At 41.0% G+C, this 25,898-nt stretch overlaps 1 protein-coding gene across 8 annotated transcripts; it reads left to right on the top strand.

Moving 5' to 3' along the window:
• On the top strand, positions 1-25,359 carry LOC308568190 (uncharacterized protein). Of its 8 annotated transcripts, XM_081160800.1 has the most exons (11): positions 1-56; positions 741-1,784; positions 2,160-2,250; positions 4,140-4,656; positions 6,129-6,315; positions 7,216-7,295; positions 13,188-13,657; positions 14,860-15,019; positions 15,398-15,489; positions 15,751-15,877; positions 19,659-25,359. In XM_081160800.1, the coding sequence occupies exons 7-11, from the start codon at positions 13,268-13,270 to the stop codon at positions 21,962-21,964; spliced, it is 3,075 nt and encodes a 1,024-aa protein (XP_081016926.1). In that variant the 5' UTR covers positions 1-56; positions 741-1,784; positions 2,160-2,250; positions 4,140-4,656; positions 6,129-6,315; positions 7,216-7,295; positions 13,188-13,267; the 3' UTR covers positions 21,965-25,359. The 8 variants fall into 8 exon arrangements, with proteins under 8 accessions (XP_081016926.1, XP_081016925.1, XP_081016927.1 ...); XM_081160799.1 differs by having other exon boundaries at positions 6,129-7,295; XM_081160801.1 differs by lacking the exon at positions 7,216-7,295.
• Positions 25,360-25,898: the final 539 nt, after the last annotated feature.

A 25,898-nucleotide genomic window follows, 5' to 3' on the forward strand; every position in this document is an offset into this window, starting at 1 on the left:
GACGTAATTCCTTCGGCGCTTTGCTCCAAGATGTGGGTCAGGCGCTTTCGTGAGGGGTATGTGGCAGCCTGGCGTGGGGGTCCGGGCGGGGTTTCTGGGAGTGGGTGGGGGACACAGACCGGGAGCCCCCCCTCCACCGCCGCCCGCTGCGGAGACCCGGGTGCGGCAGCTCTAGGGGTCCTTGCGGGCCTCCCCCTCCCCTCGTTCGGCGTCGTCCCTTTGTTTTGGGTTTTGTGTCCCACTAGGCGAGGCTGCCTGCTCTGATCAAGCAAATAGTAGTGACAGAACTGTGTCGTCCCCGCCCCTAGCCAGTGGCCGCCCTGGTAATAGCGGTGGGTCGAAGTCCAGCCCAGGCTTTCAAAGGACCTTTCAGCACTAGAGGGTTTGAATTAAGTCACCCATCCAACCCCGCGGTGTTCCGGTGAGGGAGCGGACCCGAGAGGAGTGCAGAGTCTCGCCCAAGGTTACTCACTCGCTCATTCATTCATTCATTCAACAAATACTTACTGAGCACCTACCTAAGTAGTGTGCTAAGTCCTGGTTTCAGGTGTGCGCAAGGCAGAGCTACATTCTGTTCGGGCCGAAAAGGTACAAGCTTGAAGGGTTAGAAGCGGAGCCCGGGAATCTGGGGAGGCAAACACAAAACACGTTGAGGCCCAGTGATCCTAAGAGATGGATAGTTATTTAAAAAAATTCCCCTGGCCGTCTTTTAACACCTTATTTTTCCTGTCTCCCTAAAGACACTTGACTCAGCGAAGATCCTCTCTCATCTCCCTTCTGCAAACTTTTGTTGGAAAGCTGAAGAGCAGAGAACTTCTCAGTTGGAATGCACTTTGCAGTTAGAGGAGAATATGGAGACTTTTAGATATCAACAGAGCAGCTGAAAGGGAGTGTCGTGGTGTGATGGATGAAGATTTCCTTCAGACACAGAAGGCTTGTCTCTCACTAGCCATGCGACCTTCAGCAAGTTATTCAACCTCAGGAGCTTTGTTTCCTTGTCTTTAAAATAGGAATGGTCATCCTTACTGCTCACAGTTCAATAGGAAGGGGAGTTACCCAGGGAAGGGACACTGCCCTGAGTGTCCACTTGGAGTACAGCACTCAGAGAACTCAATAATTTCTATCTGTTTACAGTGATTCAAGACCCCATTAGGAACTTCCTTACCAAACCCAAGGAAGCGATCAGGGAATATCTGTGCTGGGTAGATCCTCTGGAGTGAGGCTGCTGTGCACAGGAGAGAGTGAGTGATGCCCTTCTCTCCTGGGCAGGTGAGACCTATACTGTGAGATTAGTTAGTCTGGGGACAGGAATCCTGCCTGCTAGAGAATATGGGCTGAAAGGGAACATATTTTGATGGCCATTTGTCTAAGAGGAGAGAGAGGTGAGGGGGAGGGGCTCAGGACCTCAAGGAGTAGAGTTTGGGGATGAGAGAAAGGGTGATGTAATAAAACTCAAATTTATCAGGAGACTTGGACTTGAGTCCCAGCTCCACTCTCTAAGTTCCAGTCTTCCCATCTCTACATTTTGATATAAGACTAGGTAGCTGAGGAGGTTCCTTCCAGCTCTGACATTCTGAGAATCTCTGAATAGTTGGACTAGGTCAATCTCGTAGGGAATTTAGGCTCTTCGATGGCCCTGTTGAGACAGAATTGCCAACAATGCAATTGCATTGTCATGGTGTTCAATACGGAGCACAAAAGGGATGAACCAGGTGGAGGAGGGATGGTGATGGTCGTGAGTGGAGGATGCACATCTGACCATGCCTACACCCGGACAGAATCAGGTAGAATCCTGAACTTGTTTAATTTAGCATTTCGAATCACGCAGCATTTACAGAGCCCTCTTTGTAGCAGGCACTGGGTGGGATCCACATACGAGCACTGAGGAGGGACACACGTACACACAAGCAGTTAGAGTACTAGGCAACTCTAGTTTATACAACAGTTCTGTTATGGTGTGTTCTAAAGTACGGAAATTTCTATATGGTCAGATCTTTGTTTTATGCTTAAGGCTTAGGCTTTTCCCCCAGAGCAAGTAGTCCCCTGATATTTCTTTTCTTTGTTTCTTTTTCTTCTCCCTTTCAATTTTTACCTTTTACTCATCTGTTTCTCTGGAGTTTATTTTTAAGTATTGTGTCTTGTTCTTCACTCTGTTTCAGGGAATCAGTGACCAAGGGCCACATGACCACTGCTCGGAAGGACTGAACAGGAAGGCAATCCTGGCAAATTAAAGGAATACAACCTCCCTAGGTAAACTGTGTGTGTCTGTCTCAACGGGACTCTGCCTGTTGTGGGTTACTTATAACCTTAAATGAATGGTGGTCCTGAGATCAGAACACTCACCCATCAGTCTCAGGGATTTGTGGATCAGAGACCTGTGGGTCCTCATTGGTCTTCATCCATTTGTTGATTGTCTTGAGATTGCACTTGTGTGCACAGTTGCCTGGGTTCCCCTAATGTCCTGCTGGCCTTATGACCTCATCTGTCCTTCCTTCTACGTCTCTAGCCAAGACCCCACCTCCTTAATCCTTGGGAATTCTTCTAGGATTTCTGAGGGAATTTCCCATGCAGTGGGGCGGAAGTCAGATAGTTAGGTTTCCTTTTGATGAAACTGGCCTCAAACTAGTCCTCCCTGATCTCCTGACAAGTCTTGCTTCCTCCTTTGGTCCCTCAGAACCACCCTGGGCTTCGTTATAGCACATCCTTGTGCATTTCTGTTTCTCTCTACCTGTCCTTCCAACTAAAGTTAGAAGCTTGCTAATCTTATCATTCTGTATTACCATTCTTAAATTTTCATTCCTAATATTCTTCCTCTTATCAAAAATGTTTTCCCACATCCCTGTCCTTCTTAGTGACAGTACCATTCTTGATATTCAGACCTAGATTTGATGACCTTGAACTCTTTCCTTCATTTAAAAGGAAAAGAGTTTTCTGCGTTTAGTCTATGTCTGTATGCTTCCCCGTAATAACTGGACTCCACTGCTCTCTATCCTGTCATTTTCCTAGATTAGGGCCTCACTATCTCATTCACTCATTCATTCCTTCAATAGACATTTACTGGGCACCAAGAAGGTGCAGGCCTCTAATGGTCACCCATGCTGCGCTCTGAGGCTCCTCCCAGCTCATTTCCTTTGCTTCTTCCTTCTTTCTTCACCTTTAATCCATCTGGGCTAATCTTCCTAAGGTATTCGTTTTCTAATTTCACTTTTGGGTGGGATGATACAAAATTTAGTGTCCAAACTGAGATGCTTTTGTGAGTTGGCGGGGCTGGGGGGGCACTATTAATAGTGATGCCAGAACAACAGGTATCAACCAACACTATCCTGGGAAAATCAGGGTATATGTTCACCCTACTCCTAGGCGGCATCTCTTGGATTCTTTCTTTTTATTTCCGTCACTTTACTCCTCCTTGGGATACTCCAGCTGCCTCTCTCCTGTTTTCCACTTCATGAAACAGAAAAACATAAATGTGCTGTGGGGTAGAGGGAAGTGTGGGAAGTAGGGGAAATGAATGTTAATGCTCGAAAAATGTATTAACATATTAACATATTCTTGACAAGTGGAAATGAGAAGAGAATTGACAGGAGAGCAAATAACAAAGTCGAAAAAGAACGTAGAGCGGGGAAAGGAGATTAAGGGTAGATTTCACTCCTCTGTTCAGAATAACATTGATCATCAAATCATATCCATGATTTTTGCCCCATAATTTCAGTGTTCTGGCTGGTATCATTTCAGGCAACTTGATTCTTTAATTCCTTCGTTTATTAATTCAACAAAAAAATTATTCCCCATGCTTGCTGGGTGCTAAGAATACATTGGTGAACAAAATGAACAGAAACCCCTGCCCTCCTGAAGCATCTCATAATAGTATAATCTCCCACTTATTTCTGACTACACTGGCCCCATCTTAACTTCCTCTTAAGGAAACAATTCCTGCTGCACCTATTGATCCATAAGCCTTCACCGTGGCCTCTATGTCTGACCTAATTTTCTCATCTTTGTTGATCAGTTCCCCCTGCCCTTGAATACTCTGTCTTCTGTGGGAGACCCTGTGGTCTACCACATCCTGTTATCCTTGGTAATTCTCCTTCTGCTAGTATGGAAAACAGGTGATATGCAATTTCTGTTTCTTTTGTCAGATGGGAAACTGGGACTGAGGAGGTATTGATTCCAAAGTATCACTCCTGGAAAATCAGAATCTCATACATTCAAGAGAACTCCACAGAGGTGTTGTCAAGAAAGTCAAAATCTAGAAAGCTCCACTGAAGGGAAAGAGAAGTTTCAAAAGGCCACTGGGATGCTCCAAGCAAGAAAAAATGAGAAAGACAAGAAACTTCAAACATAAGACAGTTAAAGACAATAAGACACTCACAGAAGTGAGTGGCCACAAATCTGAAAAAGGTGGTCATCAGTGCTCTGCAACAAAGGAGAGAATCCAGGCTGAAAGGAGACAGTATGTATGTACTGAGTGTGGGAAAGCCTTTAGTCAGAGTGCAAACCTCACGGTGCATGAGCGAATCCACACAGGAGAGAAGCCCTATAAGTGTAAGGAGTGTGGGAAAGCCTTCAGTCATAGCTCCAACCTTGTTGTCCATCGGCGAATCCACACTGGACTGAAGCCCTACACATGCGGAGAATGTGGGAAATCCTTCAGCGGTAAGTCGCACCTCATTCGCCACCAGGGAATCCACAGTGGGGAGAAGACTTATGAATGTAAGGAGTGTGGGAAAGCTTTCAGTCGGAGTTCAGGTCTCATTTCACATCACAGAGTTCACACTGGGGAGAAGCCCTACACGTGCATCCAGTGCGGGAAAGCCTTTAGCCGTAGCTCAAACCTAACTCAACATCAGAGAATGCACAAAGGGAAAAAAGTCTACAAATGTAAGGAATGTGGGAAAACATGTGTGTCTAACACAAAGATTATGGACCATCAGAGAATTCACACAGGGGAGAAGCCTTATGAATGTGATGAGTGTGGAAAAGCTTTTATCTTAAGGAAAACCCTTCATGAACATCAGAGACTTCATCGTAGAGAGAAACCTTACAAATGTAACGAGTGTGGGAAAGCTTTTACTTCTAATCGAAACCTTATTGATCACCAGAGAGTTCACACTGGAGAGAAACCCTATAAATGTAACGAATGTGGAAAAACCTTCAGGCAGACTTCTCAAGTTATTCTACATTTGCGAACCCACACTAAGGAGAAGCCCTATAAGTGCAGTGAGTGTGGGAAAGCCTACCGTTATAGCTCACAGCTTATTCAACACCAGAGAAAACATACAGAGGAGAAAGAAACCTCATGAATAACATAAGCTGTTGGCAGGAGGACTGATTGCTACTTTTCAGAAAGGCAGTTTTTCAGTATTATCAGCCTTAATTCTATTTCTAAGAATCCATACAGGGAAAGTAATCAGAAGAAGACACAGATTAACAGAAGAGATGTGCATGCTAGCAAGGTATATAATTGCAGGAAGAAAACTAGGTTTTCAACCGTACAGGGTTTAAGTCAATGATGGTCTATCCATAGAATGGTTTTGCAGCCATTGTAAGGATTTTTAGAGAATATTTAATGCCATAGGGGAAATGATTTGGAAAATGGAAGATAAAAGAAAGAAAAAACAATGGCGTATGATCCAAATTTAAAAAACAACAGCACATTTATGCATAGGAAAAAAATGAGAATGAAATAATACCAAACCGAAATGTTTATAGTGATTATCTCTGGGTGGTAGGATTACATGTGATTTCTATTTACTTCCTTATACTTTTCTATGTTTTTTAGATTTTCTACAATGAAAATGTACTCCTTTTATATTTTAGGGGAAAAGTATGGTATTTTCAAAATGCAATGAGAGTGTGCTCATTTTTGCTAAACAGTGTTAGGGGAGGCACATAGAATGTAGACCCTAAAGTCCAATACTGGCACCTAGCAGCAGTGTAACCGTGAACAAGTCACTTCCTTTTAGAGCCTGTTTCCTGTTTAGTAAAAGCATAAACACCAGTCCTTGGTCTTCTTTCAGCTTTAAGATAAGCTGACTCTATAGTTGTCAACCAAATGTATATCCATTTACTCCATCACTGTTAAGTCAGTAGAACAGAGCACAAATTTACTATTTCCTTTCCCACAGCTGCAGAAGGACCTGCAGACGATAGACGCCCGCCGAGGCTCCATCTTTGCAGTATATGTCTGCAAAACCAGCAAAAGTGTGTCCTTATGAAACTGAAACAATTGCAGGTCCATAGTCTTTAAAGAGATACAGTCAGCATGATCTGCAACTAGGGGAAGACTCCTTCACCTTCACATGTTATATAGAGGTTAGAAGCTAAAAGCGTAGACTTTGGGGTGAGAGACGCACGTGTTTTAATCCCAAATTGACACACTAGCTTGTCAGTTTTGGACAGGTCACTAACTGCTCTTAGCCTCGGGTGTGTCTGCAAAAAAGGACTGACTGCCTACCTCACAGGGCTGTGGGAGGATGAGACGGCTGATGATACATGTAAGGTGTGACGAGCTCAGCACATGGCAAATAATAATAGCTTAAGTAGAGGACATTGGAGCAGTGTTTCTAAACGCTTAGCCAGTGGTTCCAGAAGAGTGTTCCCTAAGGGGGCATTTCGGGGATTTCCAGGTGCAATGAACATGAAGCCAAGTACTTAAAGCTTAAGACCATCGTTTGCTTACGGGGAAGCCTAGAGGTAAGCAGTTCCAAATTTTGTTTGGCAACTCAGCAATTTATCAAGCTTCCATCTTAACTCCGTAACATTCAGCACGTGGTCTTTCTGTTTTTGCAACCTTATGGTTGCATGATGGTGGCCGCAGCTGCAAGCTCTTCCCACAACCCCGTCAAACTCAGGAAGCGAGGCAAGGAGCTGAGACTCTCTCATCTGGTTTCTTTCTCTTTTTATCATTAAGGGAAAACCTTTCCCAGGAGGAAGGGATGCCGAGCAGTCAGTTAGAATCTCCCCACATTTAACTCAGACATTCCTCTTCCTTTATAGACCGTGAATCCCTAAGCCTGATGCCATTCATCTTATGCACATAGTGATTTATTGTTTCAGGAACTATTGAGGATATGTTAACTCATTTAATCCCCAGAACTTTGTATAAGAAAACTGAGTGTCAGTGAGGTTAGGTGACTGGCTAATAAGTGGTTGGAGTCAGGATCTGAACTCAGATCTGACTTTCAAGTCCGTCCTTTCTTCCTTATGCCAAAGTGCCTCAGCCCACCGTGGTGGTTCTATGTGTGGAGTGGGAGACCAGTTGGGATTCTTCTGAGTAGCCACTTCTATGAAAGGTGAGGGTATCTGGACAGTTATTTCATCACAGTTTCATAAGGAAGATGCTTTTCTGAGTTAGATTTATGGCCTCTCTCCGTACCTTGTAATTTAGTTGTAAGGACTATATATGTTTCTTCTTTGCTGTTACTGGAAAGAGGGAAGTGGAAAGTATGAAGGGTATATTTGTGTAAAAAAGGACTGTTTGGTTTTATCCTGTTTTCATAGGATAGTGGCTTACACATAATGTTATGATATAATAGTCCCTCTTTGCCTAGTTATTCAGAGCAAGGTTTGGAGGCTCTGGAACAGATTGCTGCCTTCAGGGGGCAGGACTGACTCCTGAGGAATATGAAGAGGTGATATTTTAACCACAGACACCCTGGTTGTGCAGAGTTGTTCTTGTGTGGAATAGAAATAATATGTTTCTTTTTAGTTGAGAGAAAAGGAGTGAAATAAAGTCATTTTATATAGCCTTGATTAACAGGAAATATGACCAATAGGTTGTTGCACAGAGGAGTGTCTCCCTAGGTTTAGAGATATTTGTAATTGATGGCATGTACTGTTAGGGTTTACCTGGAACAGAAGAAAATTGAAACCAAAAGAGCTTCAAATGTTTGAGTAATTCTGTTGAAAGTAAATTTCAGCTTGGTATCCTCAGTGACAGACTTCCTTCGTTGGTTTTTTCAATTGAATATAAATAAAATAGCATCCTTATATTGTTAGATTGTTTTTAGGAACTAGACTGTCTTTAATTACCTGTTATGTTATAAAACTGGAGTCATAAAACTGTTTTTTGCAGGAAGTAGTTATAATCCCACTAATAAATATCTGTTGTTATTTACTTGTTATAAATATCAATGATTTTTTTTCTTTTCACTTCCTTCCTTTGTTCAGACTAGGAAGAAAACAGTTCGGTTTGCTTTTCTTTAAGCAAATGTTTTTGGAATGAAGAAGTGATTCTGGCGTGTTTTCTGATTCAAATGCACATATATCCATCAGTGGCAAATTAATAGATTGTTATATCCATGAAAGGAAATGCTTTCATTTTTGCAAAGAATATTTAATATGTGAAAATACTTATTAAATATATTGATTGGTATATTGAAAAAGATTAAAAATATATATAATAAAAAATTAATTTTAAATAAATAAATAAAAATAAAAGATACAATAGAACAGTATGGCAAGCCAAATAATCATAAAGCCTTTTGGCTACAAAACAACCTCAAATACTAGATAAAACTTAAACATCCTTTAAAAAGACTTTTAAGAAAGTGACATGAATCCTCAGAGGCTAAAACGAAGTGAAAGCCAGAAAGGTAAGTGGGTGATGATGCCTTGGGTGACATGAGGCAGTTGGTGATCTTAGTCCAAGGGACTTAGATTTTATCAGCTGCAAGGGCAGGATTTGAGTTTTGGGGCTTAGAAGAGGTGGAGAATTGGAACTGAGATCTCCATGAGAAGGCTGGATGTTTATAGGGCTACCCCCTAGTGAAAGTAACATGAAATTAGGCATGTACATTTCTAAGTATACATGGAACAGTTATTTTAAAAAATTGAGTTATCTAATTGTTTTGAGTTGAGCTTTATGGGAAGTAAGTTTAAGACAGGATACCATGCAGCAAATTTACTGGAAAGCGTTATTGGGATTAACACCTAGAGAGAGGGAAGAAAGCAGGATTAGTAGTGGGAGAAGTTAGCTGTGTTGCACTCACAGAGTTACCTGTGTTGCCGTTGTCTTCAGACTCGGTTAGACTCGGATGAATAACCTTTCAAAATTGTCCAAACTTGAGGTGAGAGGTCTGGGCCTTTATACCCCTTCATTGACCAGTCATTGAATACCAGCTCTACCACATTACCTTGAAGTGAAGCTTGATCATGGTTGAGGAAGACTTCTCCAGCTGACTGAACTAGGATAGGTCCTGGAGAGGGCAGACAACTGAGGGCTTTCAGCCTGCCCATTTAGTGAGGTGGGGGAAAAGGGGACAGTCTAGAGGAATCCGGACAGTGCAGCAAAATGTCCTCTACATTGATCATAATGTAATTAAGACAGTAGTTGGGCTTTTCTCAGGTGGCCTGTCCCCTTTTTCAACTTTCCCTTTATTATGAGTTCCCTCATTCCTACAAGATTCCTCCCTGAGGATGAAGGTTAGGTGGTGGTGGTGGTGGTGGTGGTGGTGGTGGTATCCCCAAGATGGACATCCAAATCTGGGTCCTTCTAAGTGACACTGACTAGAATCTATCCACTATGGATGCCCTTCAGGGCCCAGATAAACTATAATTAACACTCTAAAGTATATTTGGATAAATCCAGGTGTGATGGTTAATTTTATGGGTCAACTTGACTATAGGATGCCCAGATACTTAGTTAAAAATTATCCTTGGTGTGTCTTTGAGGGTATTTCTGGATGAGGTTAACATTTTAATTGGTAGGTTGAGTAAAGCAGATCGCCCTCCCCAATATGGGTAGGCCTCATCCAGTCTGTTGGAGGCCTGAATAAACAAAAATGTGGTGCGAGGATTTGTTTTCTTTCTACCTGTTTTTGAGCTGGGACAACAGTCTTCTCCTGCTTTTGGACTCAGTCTGAGATTTTCACTATCAACATTCCTGCTGTGAGGCCTTTAGATTTGGACTGGAGCTGTACCTTTGGCTCTCCTGGGTCTCAAGCTTGTTTACTGAGGCTCTTAGGACTTATCAGCCTCCATGATCATTTGAACCAGTTCCTTCCATCTATCTCCTAATGGTTCTGTTTCTCTGGAAACCCCTGATAAGTATACCTAGTATCTTCAGGGCTTTGTCAACCCAATAAATGTCCTTTGGGGGTGACTGAGATTGTTGTGGATATTTTCCATAGGGTCTTATGAGAGGAAACAAAAGTTATGTTTAGCTTGGTGTAAGGGCATAAACATCATAGAGATAGGTATTTGAGAAGAAGCTGGAGGCAGAGGGCTGACAGTTCAAGATGGGGCTAAGACCTCAGAACTTTGATCAGCTAATATGGAAATCCTACTCTGAATGTTATGGTTGTGTTTCTCACCTTTTTCTAGAACTCCACTCTACCAGCGTTGCTTTTAATGCAAATTAGGGTGTGATTGATCTGTGACAGAGGATCTGGTATAATCCTTCCCTCCCCAAAATGTAAGACCAACTGTACCCTCCAACCAAGTTAAGACAAAGTTGAACAGGAGAACCACCAAGACAAGGGTTGTGTTGATCTTGCTTCTTAGAGATGAAGTGGTGCATTATCTCATTATTTGGGCAAGAGATGCACAAACAAGTAAACGAATTCACAAGGGGGTCATTTATAAGCCATGTTATTATTTACGGTAAGAGCTGCCATAGGTTCAAGAATAGGTAGGAAAAGGTGCCCAGGAGGTCACTATGAGACATTACTCCCAAACAACTCAATTTAAATGCAAAGTAAAACCCGAAAGGTCCAGCTCCTTCAGGAGGCTACATGTGTCCTGAGGGCACGGACCTTGCGGTTCATCTCTGCATCCTGGACGCAGGTCTGGAAGGCAGCAGCCCTCCCACTCACTGGCTGGCAGGAACCAAGCAAGAGCCAAGGCCCCACGAGCCCGGCGAACCCGGACCTCCTCCGGGAAAAGCAAGGAACCATAGAGATGTGGCTTCCTAGAGAGGCGGGTGGGCTTGGTGGGCGTGGTGAGCAGCCGGAAGTCGCGGGACCACTGGTCCTCCATTATTCTGGGTGTCGGCTGCTGTCGCGCCCTGTTCGCGAGTCGTTTCTCGGCGTCTCCGCGCCTAGGCGACGGCACCCAAAGCCGGAGCCGCCGCGGGAGCCCCGGGTGAGCGGGGTGGGCTGGGGTCGGGTGGGCGTGCGCGGAGGGCGAGCCGGAGCTCGCGTGGGCGGCGCTGTCCTCGCCGGGCCCCCCTCCCGCTGCTGACCCCCGGCGCTGTCCCTCGGCTCGGGGTTGAGGTGGACGCCGTGGCCTCGACTTAGGCAGCTGCCGGCTTGGGGAGGTTTTGACACCAGCGCCAGTGAGTCTGTGTCTGCACCCGCGTCCCAGTCAAATAGCATTTAGTGTCCCCCTGAGAGCGGCTGCCAGGGCCCCCAGTCGAGGCCGTTCTGCTCGTCCCCGGTCGTCTCTGGGGATGATTGATGCCCAGAAACTCCTGGAGAAATCCCGGGAGCAGTGGCTCCCGGGACTTCTGGGGACTTTTTTCTTTTCTTTGAGGGATAGACCAAGTCCCATCTTTTGATTTTGTGATGTAACGGTATTTAAAAAGCAAACATAGGCTGCCTGTACCACTATTACTTCAGAAAATATGTTTTAACACGACTGAAATCCTAAAACTCAGAATAAATGCTGTCCTTCGCAGGAAAGGTCGTTGCCAACCTGTCAGTGACTGTGTGTATAAAATTATTGTTTTATTTTCGTTTTACAGCTTGCCAGGTTAAAACTTGATAATGAACGATTGTTTGGAAACTATTGCTTTAGAGTAGTTGTCTTAGATGGCATTATTTTGGACTTTTGGAATTGGAGTCCCTGATTTCAGAACTTGTTCATGCAGCAAACAAAATGTATAGTTAAACATTTGTTATTTGTACCTGCAAAGTAAGAATAAATAGAGTCCTGATAATTTACTGTAGAACCCTACATAGAAATCCCATTTTTTCCATACTAACTGTATGTGTGCATGCATATATTTATTATAATAGACTTTATTTTTTAGAGCGGTTTTAGGTTCATGGTAAAATTGAACAGAAAATACAGAGAGTTCCACTGTACTTCGCGTCCCCACTCGTGCATAGTCTCCCCCATGTTAACATCCCCCACGAGAGTGTTACATTTGTTAGAACTGAAGAATCTACTTTGACACATCATTATTATACGAAGTCCATAGGCTGCATTAGGGTTCACTCTTTGTTTTTACATCCTATAGGTTTTGATAAATATATAGTGACATATATCCACCATTATACAGGGTGGGGCAGAAGTAGGTTTACAGTTGTGAGTACACAGAACACAGTTTACTCTTACTCTTATATTATTATTTATTAATGTATTATTTTCCATATGAATGACTGTAAACCTACTTTTGCCCCACCCTGTAGTATCATACAGAGTTACTGCTCTAAAAATCCTCTGTGCTGTGCCTATTTATCCCACTTTCCCCCTGCCCACCACTGATCTTTTTACAGTGTCTCTAGTTTTGCCTTTTGAAAATGCCATATAGTTGAAATTGTATAGTATATAGTATTTTCAGATTGACTTCTTTCATTTAAAATGTATTTAGACATAAAATTCTTACAACAAGGCTATAAGATAGGAACTGTTATTACCCATGTTTTGCAGGTTAAGAAATTAAGACTCATGCTCTGGCTGGTGTGGCTCAGATGGTTGGAGCATCATCCTGTGCACTGAAGGGTCATGGTTTCGACTCCTGGTCAGGGCACATGCCTGGGTTGTGGGCTGGATCCCCAGTGGGGGATGTGTAGGAGGCAGCCAATCAATGACTCTCTCATCATTGATGTCTCTCTCTCTCTTCCCCTCTCCCTTCCTCTCTCTGAAATCAATAAAGTTTTTTGTTTTTTTTAAAGAGAGAGACTAAGACTCAGAAGTGAGGTAATTTGTTAAAAATCACACAGGGCTAGCCAGGATGCCCCTTGTTGGAGTACTGGATAAAGGATTTATTGTAATTAGGTGGAGGAGGTGCCATGAATAAAGACCAAAGGAATTTCATGTCTGGTTTCAGCAGTGGTCTGGTTGACCTGTATCAATGTCCCCAGAGCCTTGGACAGGGGGCTCTGTCAAAGAAGACACTGCTAAGAGCCAGAACCTTGCATTCGGGGATGTTCTCTCCATCACTGGGAGCTGATTGGGGCCTGGAAAACTTGGTTATTTCACTGGGTTAACTTTAACAATGATTTTTTGACGTCTTGCAGATGATGTTCTCCAAGCTTTAAAGAAGAAGTCAAGCAAGGATTGAAGGGGCCCAGAGACGAGGCTTCCTTACATAAAGACAATGACAAGAGAAAATTGGGCCCACAGTGCTCTGAGACAAGAGGGTCTTGTTAAAGGGAAGGATGATACCTGGAAATGGGGAACCAGCTTCCAGGGGAGCAGCTCCTCTGTTTGGGAGACCTCCCATCTGCACTTTAGACAGTTACGGTACCATGAGACATCTGGACCCCAGGAGGCCCTGAGCCGGCTCCGGGAGCTCTGTCGCCGGTGGCTGAGGCCAGAAGCACGCACCAAGGCCCAGATTCTGGAGCTGCTGGTGCTGGAGCAGTTCTTGAGCATCCTGCCTGGGGAGATTCGGACCTGGGTGCAGATCCATCGCCCTGGTAGTGGTGAGGAGGCCGTGGCCCTGGTAGAAGAGCTGCAGAAAGATCTTGATGGACCAGCACTAAAAGTGAGAAAGGGGGAGGGGGAAGAGTTTGGGATGGAAGGAAGGAGAAATTTGAGGCAGGGCAGGCTGGGCTGGAGGGTGAGTCTGTGATTTTCATTAACAGTAGCACATTAGCAACCCTAATGCTAATTAAAACAGGTTCATGAGCTATTCAGACCATAGACTCTCTTTGCAGAGAAATGAATTTATGATTGGGGACTTTGGGCCCAGTTCAGAATCAGCACAAAGGCATTGATTGCACTCTGACCTGGGTGATGCTTGCTAATCCTGAGTTTTGTTCAAGAACTTGAAGAACATACAGTTTCTAAGTGTTCTCCTAAACAGAAGCATATGTATTCTTTGTTTGCAATGAGGATGTAAGCCTGGAGTTAAAAGGCAGTGAGAGAGTAGGAAAGAAGCTTTCTAGATCTGGTTAGACTGCCATGTGTGCCCCTACTTGGGGTTCTGTGAGCCAAAGGATTGGGTTGAGATATTTGCTTCTGATAAGATTTTTATATCCTTGACTATTAAATTGAGATCTTAATACAGTTCCTAGTATGTGTGAGATCTCTGTCAATCTGTAGCCCACTAGAAACATTTCTGTTAGAAGTCTGAAACAAAACTTCAACTTGGCAGTGGCACCAAAGATGGGCTTGTTGGTTTTAATCATAAAAGTGAAGAATTTTAGAGCTGTATATTTCATTGAACATCACTAATGCACCCTCCTCATTTGAGAGAGAAGAAAATGGAGGTAGAAAAGGGTTCACTGGATTGCCTTAGGTCAGCCATCTAGCTGGCAGCAAATCCAAGTATTTAGACTCCTAGTGTTCCTTCTATTGGAGCAGGAAGGGATAAGTAAAGGGGTAAATAAGTAGAAGAGTGTATTGAACCACGTCTAAAACTAGGTCTGAAGCTAAAACGCATGCTCTTAATTATTGCTTGTCACTTCCCATTCCCTCCCTAACCCACACCCAGGTCTGGCTTCTGTTTCCACCATTCTGTTCAATCTCCTCTGGGAGAGGTCACCAGTGCCATGAGTGGGGCTAGAGGGCAGCTCCATTGTTCTCAAGGCAAAGTTTTTCTGCTGTTTTGATGCTCCATACTTGAGGTGGGTCTCTGATCTCACAGTTCTAGATTATGGGCAGAAAGACGTCCACAGTGGTTAGGTGAGTCCATTTTCTGGAGGTACAAGAAGAGCCAGCTTATTTTGTTTTGTTTGTTCCCAGGTTCCAGTCCTTGTGCAGGATCAGGACTCTCTCCAGGATGTCATGATCACTCAGGAAACAGCACATCCTCAGGCATCCACTGGTAGCCACATACCAGCTGAAGTTTGCCCAAATCCTCTTACTGACCCAGCAGTGTTCCACCTCCAGGATCCTCAACATGGTGCTTATTTAGTAGCCTTGGCTTTGGATTTTCTTTGTTTTCTTGGACCTTTACTGTGGCATGTCTTTTTGCTCTCAGATAGCTGCTTCCTCTCCTGCCCTCTGTATGAATTCCTAATGGTAACAAGCTCTTTCTGTGCCACCTCTTGTCCTTTTCTGGGGCTCTGGCCTTTTATCCATCCTTATTAATGCTCTTTGTGTTATTCCAGCCCTGCACATGGGGGTCACTTGTAAAAGGGTTGTAGTTCGTTTCATAGCCATCATGCTTAGGCAGGAGAGTTCCGGGTCTTTCTGAATTCCCTGTTTGTAGAGGATACTAGACTTGGAGTAGTGGGCAGGAACAGCAGAAATCTCAGTGCGGCTCTTACTCCTTCCTCAGATTCTCCTGCCCCCGAAGCTTCTGCCCTTTCCCAGGAAGAGAACCCAAGAAATCAGTTAATGGCACTCATGCTCCTAACAGCCCAGCCCCAGGTGAGGTTTGCATCTTTCTTCCTTCCTAAGGCCCTGTCTGTACCACCTAATTGTGGCTCAAGTGCCTCTTCATCCTAGTGCTTGGTGTCCAGTTCCCGTCTCTAAATCAAGGTCCATGCTATTAGAAGGCAGACTTTACTTGGGGTCTCCCTTTATCTCCCTGATATCCCTTGCCCACCTCATGGCCTCACAGTGTGAAAGGAACCTTTCAGTAGGGGAGTTCCTGGGCATGGATAACCACACACATACCTGTTATTTCAGGAGTTGGTGATGTTTGAGGAGGTATCAGTATGCTTCACTGCAGAGGAATGGGCATGTCTGGGCCCAATTCAGAGGGCCTTGTACTGGGATGTAATGTTGGAGAATTATGGAAATGTGACCTCCCTAGGTAAGGACCCTTTCTTCCCATAATTCTTTATTTTATCAGCCTTTGTTTATTTTCTGATTATGAAAGTAGTGTATACTTATTTTGGAAAACAATGTTAGAAAGAAGGAAAAAAAGTCTTTAAACCCACTATTTGTAAACGACCAAAATTTTAATATATTACCTTTCTGTGTTTTTTCCTGTGTATTTGAAGTTTTTTAGGCAATGTTTTAAGTATGTGTTTGTGTGAGTGTGTGTGTGTACAGTTTTAAAGCTTGCATTTTTTGCCTTCTCCTCACTCATATTATTACACATTCTTTGTAGATATTATCTATATTGGCTACATAATTTGTGCCATAATTTAGTTAGCTGTTTTCTTATTTCAGATAATTACTGTAATAATTATCTCTGTGCCTGAGACCTTTCTTTATTTCTCATTTATTGATTTTAGAGAGAGAGGGGAAGGTGGGGGGGAGAGAAAGAGAGAAACATCGATTTGTTGTTCCACTTCTTTATGCATTCGTTAGTTCTCGTATGTACCCTGGCTGGAGATCGAACCCACAGCCTTGGTGTATGGGGACAACACTCTAACCAACTGAACTACCAGGCCAAGGTGCTAATATAATTATTTAAAGTTATAGTATCTATTTATTCCCAATTGGATTTCTTTGGTTAGTAATAAAGTAAGAGTATTTAAAAAATTTTGTTAGCTGTTTTTGCTTTCAGCAAACATTAAACATCTATCATGTGGTGGCAACTCTGGGAATGATGTGATTCTGTCATTAAGTAGCTTACCATGGTTTGGGAGAATAAATAAGGCAGAGAAAAATAATTGGTATGAGAATGGCACAAGCTTCTTGAGATGGAGATGGAGACGACTGCAACCAGTTCCATTCTGCACATTTCATATAAATGGAATCAATACAATATGTGTTTTTTTGTGACTGAATTCTTTTACCCAGTGTAATGTTTTCAAAGTTCCTCCATGTTGTATCATATATTAATATTTCATTCCTTTTTATGGCCATATAATATTTGTTTGTAGGGATATATAACATTTTATTGATCCATTCATCAGTCGATGGACCTTTAAGTTGCTTCCACCTTTGAGCTATTATGAATAACACTGCTGTGAACATTTGTGTACAAATTTTTGTGTATACATATATGTTTTCATTTCTCTTGGATGTATACTTAGGAGTGGAATTGCTGGGTAATATGTCAACTTTTATGTTTAATCATTTGAGGAACTGACAAATTGTTTTCCAAAGTTGTTGCACCATTTTACACTCTTAGCAACTGTATATGGGTTCCAAGTTCTCCAAATCTTCACTAACACTTGTTATTATCTATCTTTCTGTCTTTCTGATTATAGTCATCCTAGTAGGTCTAAAATGATATCTCATTGTGGTTTTGGTTTGTATTTCCTGATGGCTGATGATGTTAAACAGATTTTCATGTGCTTATTGGCTATTTGTATGTCTTTGAAAAAATGTCTATTTATATTATATATTCGGTATACAGGTACCTTATAAGATATATAACTTTCAAGTATTTTCTCCTATTCTCTCAGTTGTCTTTTCACTTTTTCAGTGGTATTCTGTGAAGCACAAAAGTTATTAATTTTGGTGAATTCCAATTTACTTTTTCTTTTGTTGTATCATGTCTAAGAAACCATTGACTAATCCAAGGTCATGATGATTTATATCTGTTGTCTTCTAAGAGTTTTATAGTTTTATCTCTTACATTTAGGTCTTTGATCCATTTTGAGTTAATTTTTGTACACGTATGTGGTGTGAGGTAAGGGTCCAACCTCATTCTTTTACATGTGGCTATTCAGTTATCCCAGTGCCAGTCTTTCCCTATTGAACTGTTTTTTGACATCCTTTCAAAAGTCAGCTAACCATAAATATGAGGTTTTATTTCTGGGCTCTCCATTCTGTTCCTTTGATAATATGGTTATCCTTATGTCAGTGGCACCCTGTCTTGTTACTGTTGCTTCATAGTACATTTGAAATCAGGAAGTTGGAGTCCTCCATGTCCTTTTTCAAGATTGTTTTAGCTATTCTAGGCCTCTTAAGTTTCCATTTGAATTTTAGGATAGGCTTGACAATTTCTGTGAAGGAACCAGCTGGGATTTTAATAAGGATTACATTTAGCTTGTAGATCAATGCAGGGAGTATTGCCATTTTAACAATAACTCTTTCAATCTGTGAATCCATCTATCTCAATCTATGGGATATCTTTTTGTTTAGTCTTCAATTTCTTTTCTTTTTTTTTAAATATATCTTTATTGATTTCAGAGAGAGGAAGGGAGAGGGAGATGGAAACATCAATGATGAGAAAGTCATTGATCCGCTGCCTCCTGCATGCCCCCGACTGGGGATCGAGCCTGCAACCCGGGCATGTGCCCTGACCAGGAATCGAACCCTGATTGCCTGGATCCTAGATCGATGCTCAGCCGCTGAGCCATGCCCAGCCGGGCAGTCTTCAGTTTCTTTCAATGGTGTTTTATACTTTTGAGAGCAGAAGTTTTGCATTTAAAAATTTATTCCTAAGTCTTTTATTCTTTTTGATGCTATTATTTCTTAATTTCCTTTTTGGATTCTTCAGTGGTAGTGTACAGAAATATCACTGATTTTTGTATATTGCCCTTGTATCTTGCTTATTAGAAATTTGGGGAACTAGTGTCACAATTTTTCTCACATTTGGATGGTGAAAATAAGTTTCCAGAACATTTTTAAAAATAATAATTCCACATTTAAAAATTAACATTAACAATGACAGAGTAGAAAGGGTCCTTGGAGGTTAACCAGTTTAGCCTCATCATTTTCTAGATGTCTTCATATTTTCAATCTCTTTTCTATTTTTTCTTTTCATTTTGTATTTCTTCTCTTTTACGTCTAATTAAGTGAGAGAATCTAACCCAGACCTGATGTTTTTGTGAAATGAATTTAAAATTTTCCACCTCTCAATTTTAAAAAGAATAGTGGGAGTTAATAGATGAACGCTAAGCATTAAGTTGTGGTGTTTTTTGTGTTTTTTTTGTTTTTTTTATTTTCACCTGAGGATATCTTTTCCATTGCTCTTCAGAGAGAATGGAAGGGAGAGAGAGAGAAACATCGATTTGAGAGAGATGCATTGACTAGTTGCCTCCCACACATGCTTCTCAGGGATCAAGCCTGCAACCGAGGCATGTGCCCCTGGCTGGCGTCAAACCCAGGACTCTTCAGTCCCCAGGCTGATGTTCCAACCAATGAGCCAAACTGTCTAGGGCTGAGTTGCTTTTTAATGAATTTTTTTGTGAGGTTAATTGCTTTCAAGTAATTTAAAAATGTTGATGCACTTGATTCTTCAAAATTAAAGATTGCCTTTCAGAGTCCTTAGGTATATATTTTTTCTTTTAGAGTTCCCATCTTCCTAACAAGAAGAAAATGAAAAGACAGTTCTTTATAAGCCAAATGATTCTTCTTGTTTCATCCAACTTCCTGATCCTCAGGTCTGAACCACCTATACAAAATCCTATGTCCTCTCTCATTTTTCCTTGCAATCTACTTTTTCAGCATCTTTTGTGTCTTTCCATCTGCCCACTTGAAGACAAAGTTTTAGATGTATATCAGAGTGAGTTCTGTGTTAATTCATTTATAATACTCTGTGAGTGTAGCATTTTGCTTTGTATCTGTGTTTAATGAAAAGTTTCTCCTATTGTATGCATATAAAAGTGTATCCTAACTTGTTTAAAGTCATGTGAAGAGTTCTCACACAGGGACTTGGTAATATTTGCGTTTTTAATTCTTTTTATCAGAATGGGAGACCATGACTGAGAATGAGGAGGTGACAGTGAAATCAAGCACATCTCAAAGAGCAGATTCTCAGAAAGGAACATCAAAAAGACTTCAAGGAGGTATTCCTCAGGTCCTCAATTTTGAGGAAGAGTGTGAATGGCAAATTTCGGCAAGTCCGTGGGGAAATGAAACAAGTGAAAGAGATACACTGAAGAAAGTTTCCCTCCATGAACGAGACAAGAAGAAAAGGACTCCCCCAGAAAAACGAGGCCAGAAGGGGAAGGAATTTGGAGAAAGCTTGACTTCAGGTTCAGCTCTTTCTGAAAGTTTAATGGGTACTGAAGGAAAGAAATTTTATAAATGTGATATATGTTGTAAACATTTCAATAAAATCTCCCATCTTATCAACCACCGGAGAATCCACACTGGTGAGAAACCTCATAAATGTAAGGAGTGTGGAAAAGGGTTTATTCAACGTTCAAGCCTTCTAATGCATTTACGGAACCATTCTGGGGAGAAACCTTATAAGTGTAATGAATGTGGGAAAGCCTTCTCTCAAAGTGCTTACCTTCTAAACCATCAGAGAATCCACACTGGGGAGAAACCTTATAAATGTAAGGAATGTGGAAAGGGCTTCTATAGGCACTCAGGCCTCATTATACATCTAAGGCGCCATTCTGGGGAGAGACCGTATAAATGTAATGAGTGTGGGAAAGTTTTCTCTCAGAATGCTTACCTCATTGACCATCAGAGGCTTCACAAAGGGGAAGAACCTTATAAATGTAACAAGTGTCAGAAAGCTTTCATCCTGAAGAAGAGCCTCATTCTGCACCAGAGAATCCACTCTGGGGAAAAACCCTATAAATGTGATGAATGTGGAAAAACCTTTGCTCAGACCACTTACCTTATTGACCACCAACGACTCCACAGTGCAGAGAACCCGTACAAATGTAAAGAATGTGGAAAAGTTTTTATTCGAAGCAAAAGCCTCCTTTTACACCAGAGAGTACACACAGAAAAGAAGACCTTTGGTTGTAAAAAATGTGGTAAGATTTTCAATTCTAAGTCAAACCTCATTGACCATAAGAGGATGCATAGCAGAGAGAAGCCTTATAAATGTACTCAGTGTGGGAAAGCCTTCACACAGAGTGCTTACCTTTTTGATCACCAGAGACTCCACAATGGGGAGAAGCCCTATGAATGTAATGACTGTGGGAAAGTTTTCATTCTAAAGAAAAGCCTCATTTTACATCAGAGGTTCCACACTGGAGAGAATCTCTATGAATGTAAGGATTGTGGTAAGGTCTTTGGTTCTAACAGAAACCTGATTGATCATGAGAGACTCCACAATGGGGAGAAGCCCTATGAATGTCGTGAGTGTGGGAAAACCTTCATTATGAGCAAGAGTTTCATGGTCCATCAGAAACTTCATACACAGGAAAAATCCTACAAATGTGAGGATTGTGGGAAGGCTTTCAGTTACAATTCAAGCCTGCTGGTACATCGGAGAATCCACACTGGGGAAAAGCCCTTTGAATGCCGTGAGTGTGGAAGAGCTTTTAGTTCAAACAGAAACCTCATTGAACATAAGAGAATCCACAGTGGCGAGAAACCCTATGAGTGTAATGAGTGTGGCAAATGCTTCATTCTGAAGAAAAGCCTCATTGGACATCAGAGGATTCACACAAGGGAGAAATCTTATAAATGCAGTGATTGTGGGAAAGTCTTCAGTTACCGCTCAAACCTTATAGCCCATCAGAGAATCCACACTGGCGAGAAACCGTATGCATGTAATGAGTGTGGGAAAGGCTTTACTTATAACAGAAACCTTATTGAACATCAAAGAATTCACAGTGGAGAGAAAACCTACGAATGTCATATATGTAGAAAAGTTCTTACCTCTAGTAGAAATCTTATGGTACATCAAAGAATCCACACTGGAGAGAAACCTTACAAATGTAATGAGTGTGGAAAAGACTTCAGTCAGAATAAAAACCTTGTTGTACATCAAAGAATGCACACTGGGGAAAAACCATACGAGTGTGAGAAGTGTAGGAAATCTTTTACTTCTAAGAGGAATTTAGTTGGCCACCAGAGAATCCATACAGGGGAGAAACCATATGGGTGTAATGATTGTAGTAAAGTTTTTAGGCAAAGAAAAAACCTTACTGTGCATCAGAAAGTTCATACAGTTGAAAAACTTTGTGAATGTGATGAGTCTGAAAAGGAATTCTCTCAGACTTCAAACCTTCATCTTCAACAAAAAATCCATACCATGGAAGAATTCTCTTGGATTCAAAATGCCAATGAGCTGAGCCCAAGATAGAGATTCAGAAAATCTAGTGTCATATGTAAAGTGTAATAAAATTCCTGCCTATTTAAGTAATTGTTGGGGAAATGGCAGTATATGGTTCTGATAAGGAAAAAATTAATGATTGCCTCTGTTATATTAAAGCAAGTTGCATGTGAAAGAAGGTTATTCTAGAGTAGGGATGGGGAACTTTTTTTCTGTCAAGGGCCTTTTGGATCTTTATAACATCATTTGGGGGCCATGCAAAATTATCAACTTAAAAATTATCTTTGAAAAAAGCTCCTAGGTTTATTGAATTTTGAGTACTGCCTGTGGTTGCCTTGGCAGAGCCAGACCAAATGATTTTGCAGACCATATACAGCCCATGGGCCAGATATTCCCCACCCCTGTTTTAGACTTTCAAGACTACAAAAACAAACCAAATTCTAGTTAAAGGATACTCTGTTGCAGACCATTTGTTATGACCTAGAAAGAGAACTTGTAGCAATTGAGGACTCTGAAGAAATTGGGTTTATGTCTTATGAGATGTAATGATGTTGTGATAACAAAAATATCTTTGTATTAAAACATTTCTGAAAATGTGTATCTTACACATTTTGAAGATAGAATCATTGCTGCAGAAAGTCTATGTAGACAGTATGATTGGGACATGTCAGACATGGAGTTGGGTGAGCAAAAGTCTGCTGTTTGAGGACAAAAAGAACACTGGATTTGGAATCAGAAGACAGAGGTTTAGGTACTGGCCCTTTGTCTTACTTGCTCTGTGGTGGTATTAAGTCAGCATCTAAGCCTCAGTTTCTCTGCCAGTCGAATATTGATATAATGCCTACCTCACAGGGTTGTTATGAGGATTATATCAAAGAGTCCTTGTGAAAGTACTTTGTGAAATGATTTGTCAGGAAGGTTGGACAAAAGAGGTATAGTAAAAGTCTAGAACATGACATAATGTTTGTTCATTAAGTTAATATTCAGACTCTGTGAACCTCAAAAGGTACTCTCATTTTCATAGAAAGATGAAGTGTGGTGGATAGCTAACTGGAATTTAGCACTCTAAGGAGACTTTTAAAATATGGCTTTAAAAATGTATAAGGGAACCCTAGCTGGTGGCTCAGTTCATTGGAGTGTCATCCGTACACCAAAAGGTTCCTGGTTCAAATCACACAGAGCCAAGCCCTTCAAACTCAAATTAAACCAATTGAGAATCCACCTCTGGGCAGTCGGGCCCATTATTTCCTGTAAACCAACCATTCATTCAGTCTTCCCTTTTGTACATTTGTAAATGTAATTCAAACTATATTCTTGAGGTGATAATTTTATGTTGTAATCCTCAAAACTCCAATTTTGCAGCTGCACTATTAATACCTTAATATCAGGATTGTGTTTTCTAATACTAATAGTGTTGAAGTGGTGTGTTGATTATTATTAACCCAACTCCAACGTTCCTTGAGGGCTGGTTCCTCATTAGAATGAAAGGTACCCAACAGTGAAAACTAGAAGGGGGGCCCAAGGTTAAAAGTCTTAAGACCTGGTTATGAGTCAGGTTCTGCAACTTTCCTTGGACAAATGCCTTCATTTCTTGGAGCTTTGATTTCCTTATCTGTAAAGCAGGAGGAAGAATATCTACCTCGTAAAGTTGTTATGAGGTAATGAATATGAAATTGCTTTATATCCATGCTGCAGAAGAATCACCCCGGATTACGTAATAATTTCAGAGAGATAGATGTACTTTAATAATGGCAAGATCTAGCATTTACCTCTTAACCAATTAAAATGCAGTGTCACTAAGGCTGAAAGAACCCATGTAACATGCCTCCTCATGGGATGCAATAAGCCAAAAGTATAAGCTGAATTCATCAGGCTTCTTGGACTTGATTGCCAGTTTACAGGAAATACAGGAGGCAAAAGAACAAGATAAATGACACCATGAGAAGAAAATTCAGAACATGGGATATTGTATAAGAAAACTGCCCTAGGTTCTTCAAAAAGTTGTTATAATGAAAAGGGGAGGGTGATAATCTTTGAAGCTGGATATGTATTGAGAGTTCATTGTGCTGTTCTCTGCTTTTATATACAGTATGCATTTAATATAAATTTAATATAGAAATTTAATATAGTAAAATGTATAAAAAGTGGATGAGGGCGTTTTTAAAAGATACTAAAAAGCCATATGATGCTAAGCCAGGAATAGACTCACTCAGTGCCCAGGTGATTCTTGACAAAAATGCAAAAGGAATTCGGTACCAGAGGGCTTTTTCAGCAAATGCTTGAGCAATTGGATGTCCATAGGTAAAAAAAAAAAACCAAAAAAAAAAAATCAAGAACTAAGACTAAGCAAAGAACTCTTAGATTTATGTTAAAAACATGCTTCATTAAAGAAAAAAAATATAAGTTGGATCTCATAAAATTAAAATGATTTGCCTTTTAAGACTCTTAAGAAGATAAAAAGACATTACAGACAAAATATTTTTAAATCATATATCCATACAGGGTTTGTATCTAGACTATACAAAGAATCCTCTAAACTCAATAATAGATTTAATTAGAGAATGAGCAAAAGTAACAGACATTTCACCAAGTTATAGATGGCAAATAAGCAAATGAAAAGATGTTTGACATCATTAGCCATTAGGGAGATATAAGTTAAAAATAACTGCATAGAATAGCTTAAAAAAAAAAATAGTGTTAACACCAAATGCTGGCAGGAATGTGGAGAAACTGGATCTCCTATTTGCCAAGAATGTTAAATGGCACAACCATTCAGGAAAATAGTTGGGTGGTTTCTTCCCAGTATTTGCACTCCTGAGCACTTATCCCAGAGAAAAACTTATGTTCACCTGAAAGCCTGTACATAACTATTCATAGCAGTTTTATTCAAAATAAAAATTTGTAAGTAACCCAAATACCCTTCAGTGTGTGGTTAGAACAAACTGGTATGTTTATACCATGGAATACTTATTACTCTGCAATAAAATGGAATGATCTATTAATACCTGCAGTGACTTAAGTGAATTTCAGTAGAATTATGATGAGTCCAATTTCAAAAGGTCAAAATGTATATGATTTCATTTATATAATTTTCTGAAATGACAAAACTACATAAGTGAAAACAGATTAGTGGTTGCCAGAAGTTGGGGATGGTGGGAGGGAGCCAAGGGTAGAGGGAGAGGTAGCACTAGGGAGATCTTTGTAGTTTTGAAACAGTTATGTATCTTGAGTGTGGGGGTTACACAAATCTATAGGTCATGATAAAGCGACAAAGTATACACACATTGTACTAATGTTGATTTTCTGATTTTTATATAATTATGTAAGAGATACCTGTTGGGGGAAACCAGGTGAAGGCCATTGTCTTTGCAACCTCCTGTGAATCTATAAATTCAAAATAAAAAGTAAAGACTAAAGAGCCATAATCAGATGTAGTGTGTGAAACTGGTTTGGAGCCCTAGCCAGTTTGGCTTAGTGGCTAGAGCATTGGCTATGGACTGTCAAGGTCCTGGGTTTGATTCCAGCCAAAGGCATGTACCTCAGTTGCAGGTCTCTCTCTCACGCTTAAAAAAAAAGAAACCGATGTGGAAAAACAAAATTATGAAATTATATTTTTGGATAGTTGGGGAAATTTGAATATAACTGTATTGGATGATATTAGGGAATTGTTCATTTTCTTACCTGTGATGGTTGTGTTCAGAGAATCTTATTAAAGGATGAATGTTGAAGTGTTTGAAGTGTTTTGATGTTTACAACTTTCAAAAAAACGTTTTTCAGTATGTTCAGTACAAAGGAAACGTAGCAAAGTGTTGATTGTTGAGTCCAGATGGAGGATACAGGTATTCATTGTACCTTTCTTTCAACGTTTCTGTACCGTTTGATATTTTCAAAATAAAACGGAGCAAAATGAGCAGGGCTTTCTGCAGTACAATGCTTTGTAGCTCCAGGATCCTGGGTGCTCGCG

The sequence above is a fragment of the Miniopterus schreibersii genome, assembly GCF_964146895.1.
Source record: "Miniopterus schreibersii genome assembly, chromosome: 15".
NCBI classification, from domain to species: Eukaryota; Metazoa; Chordata; class Mammalia; order Chiroptera; family Miniopteridae; genus Miniopterus; species Miniopterus schreibersii.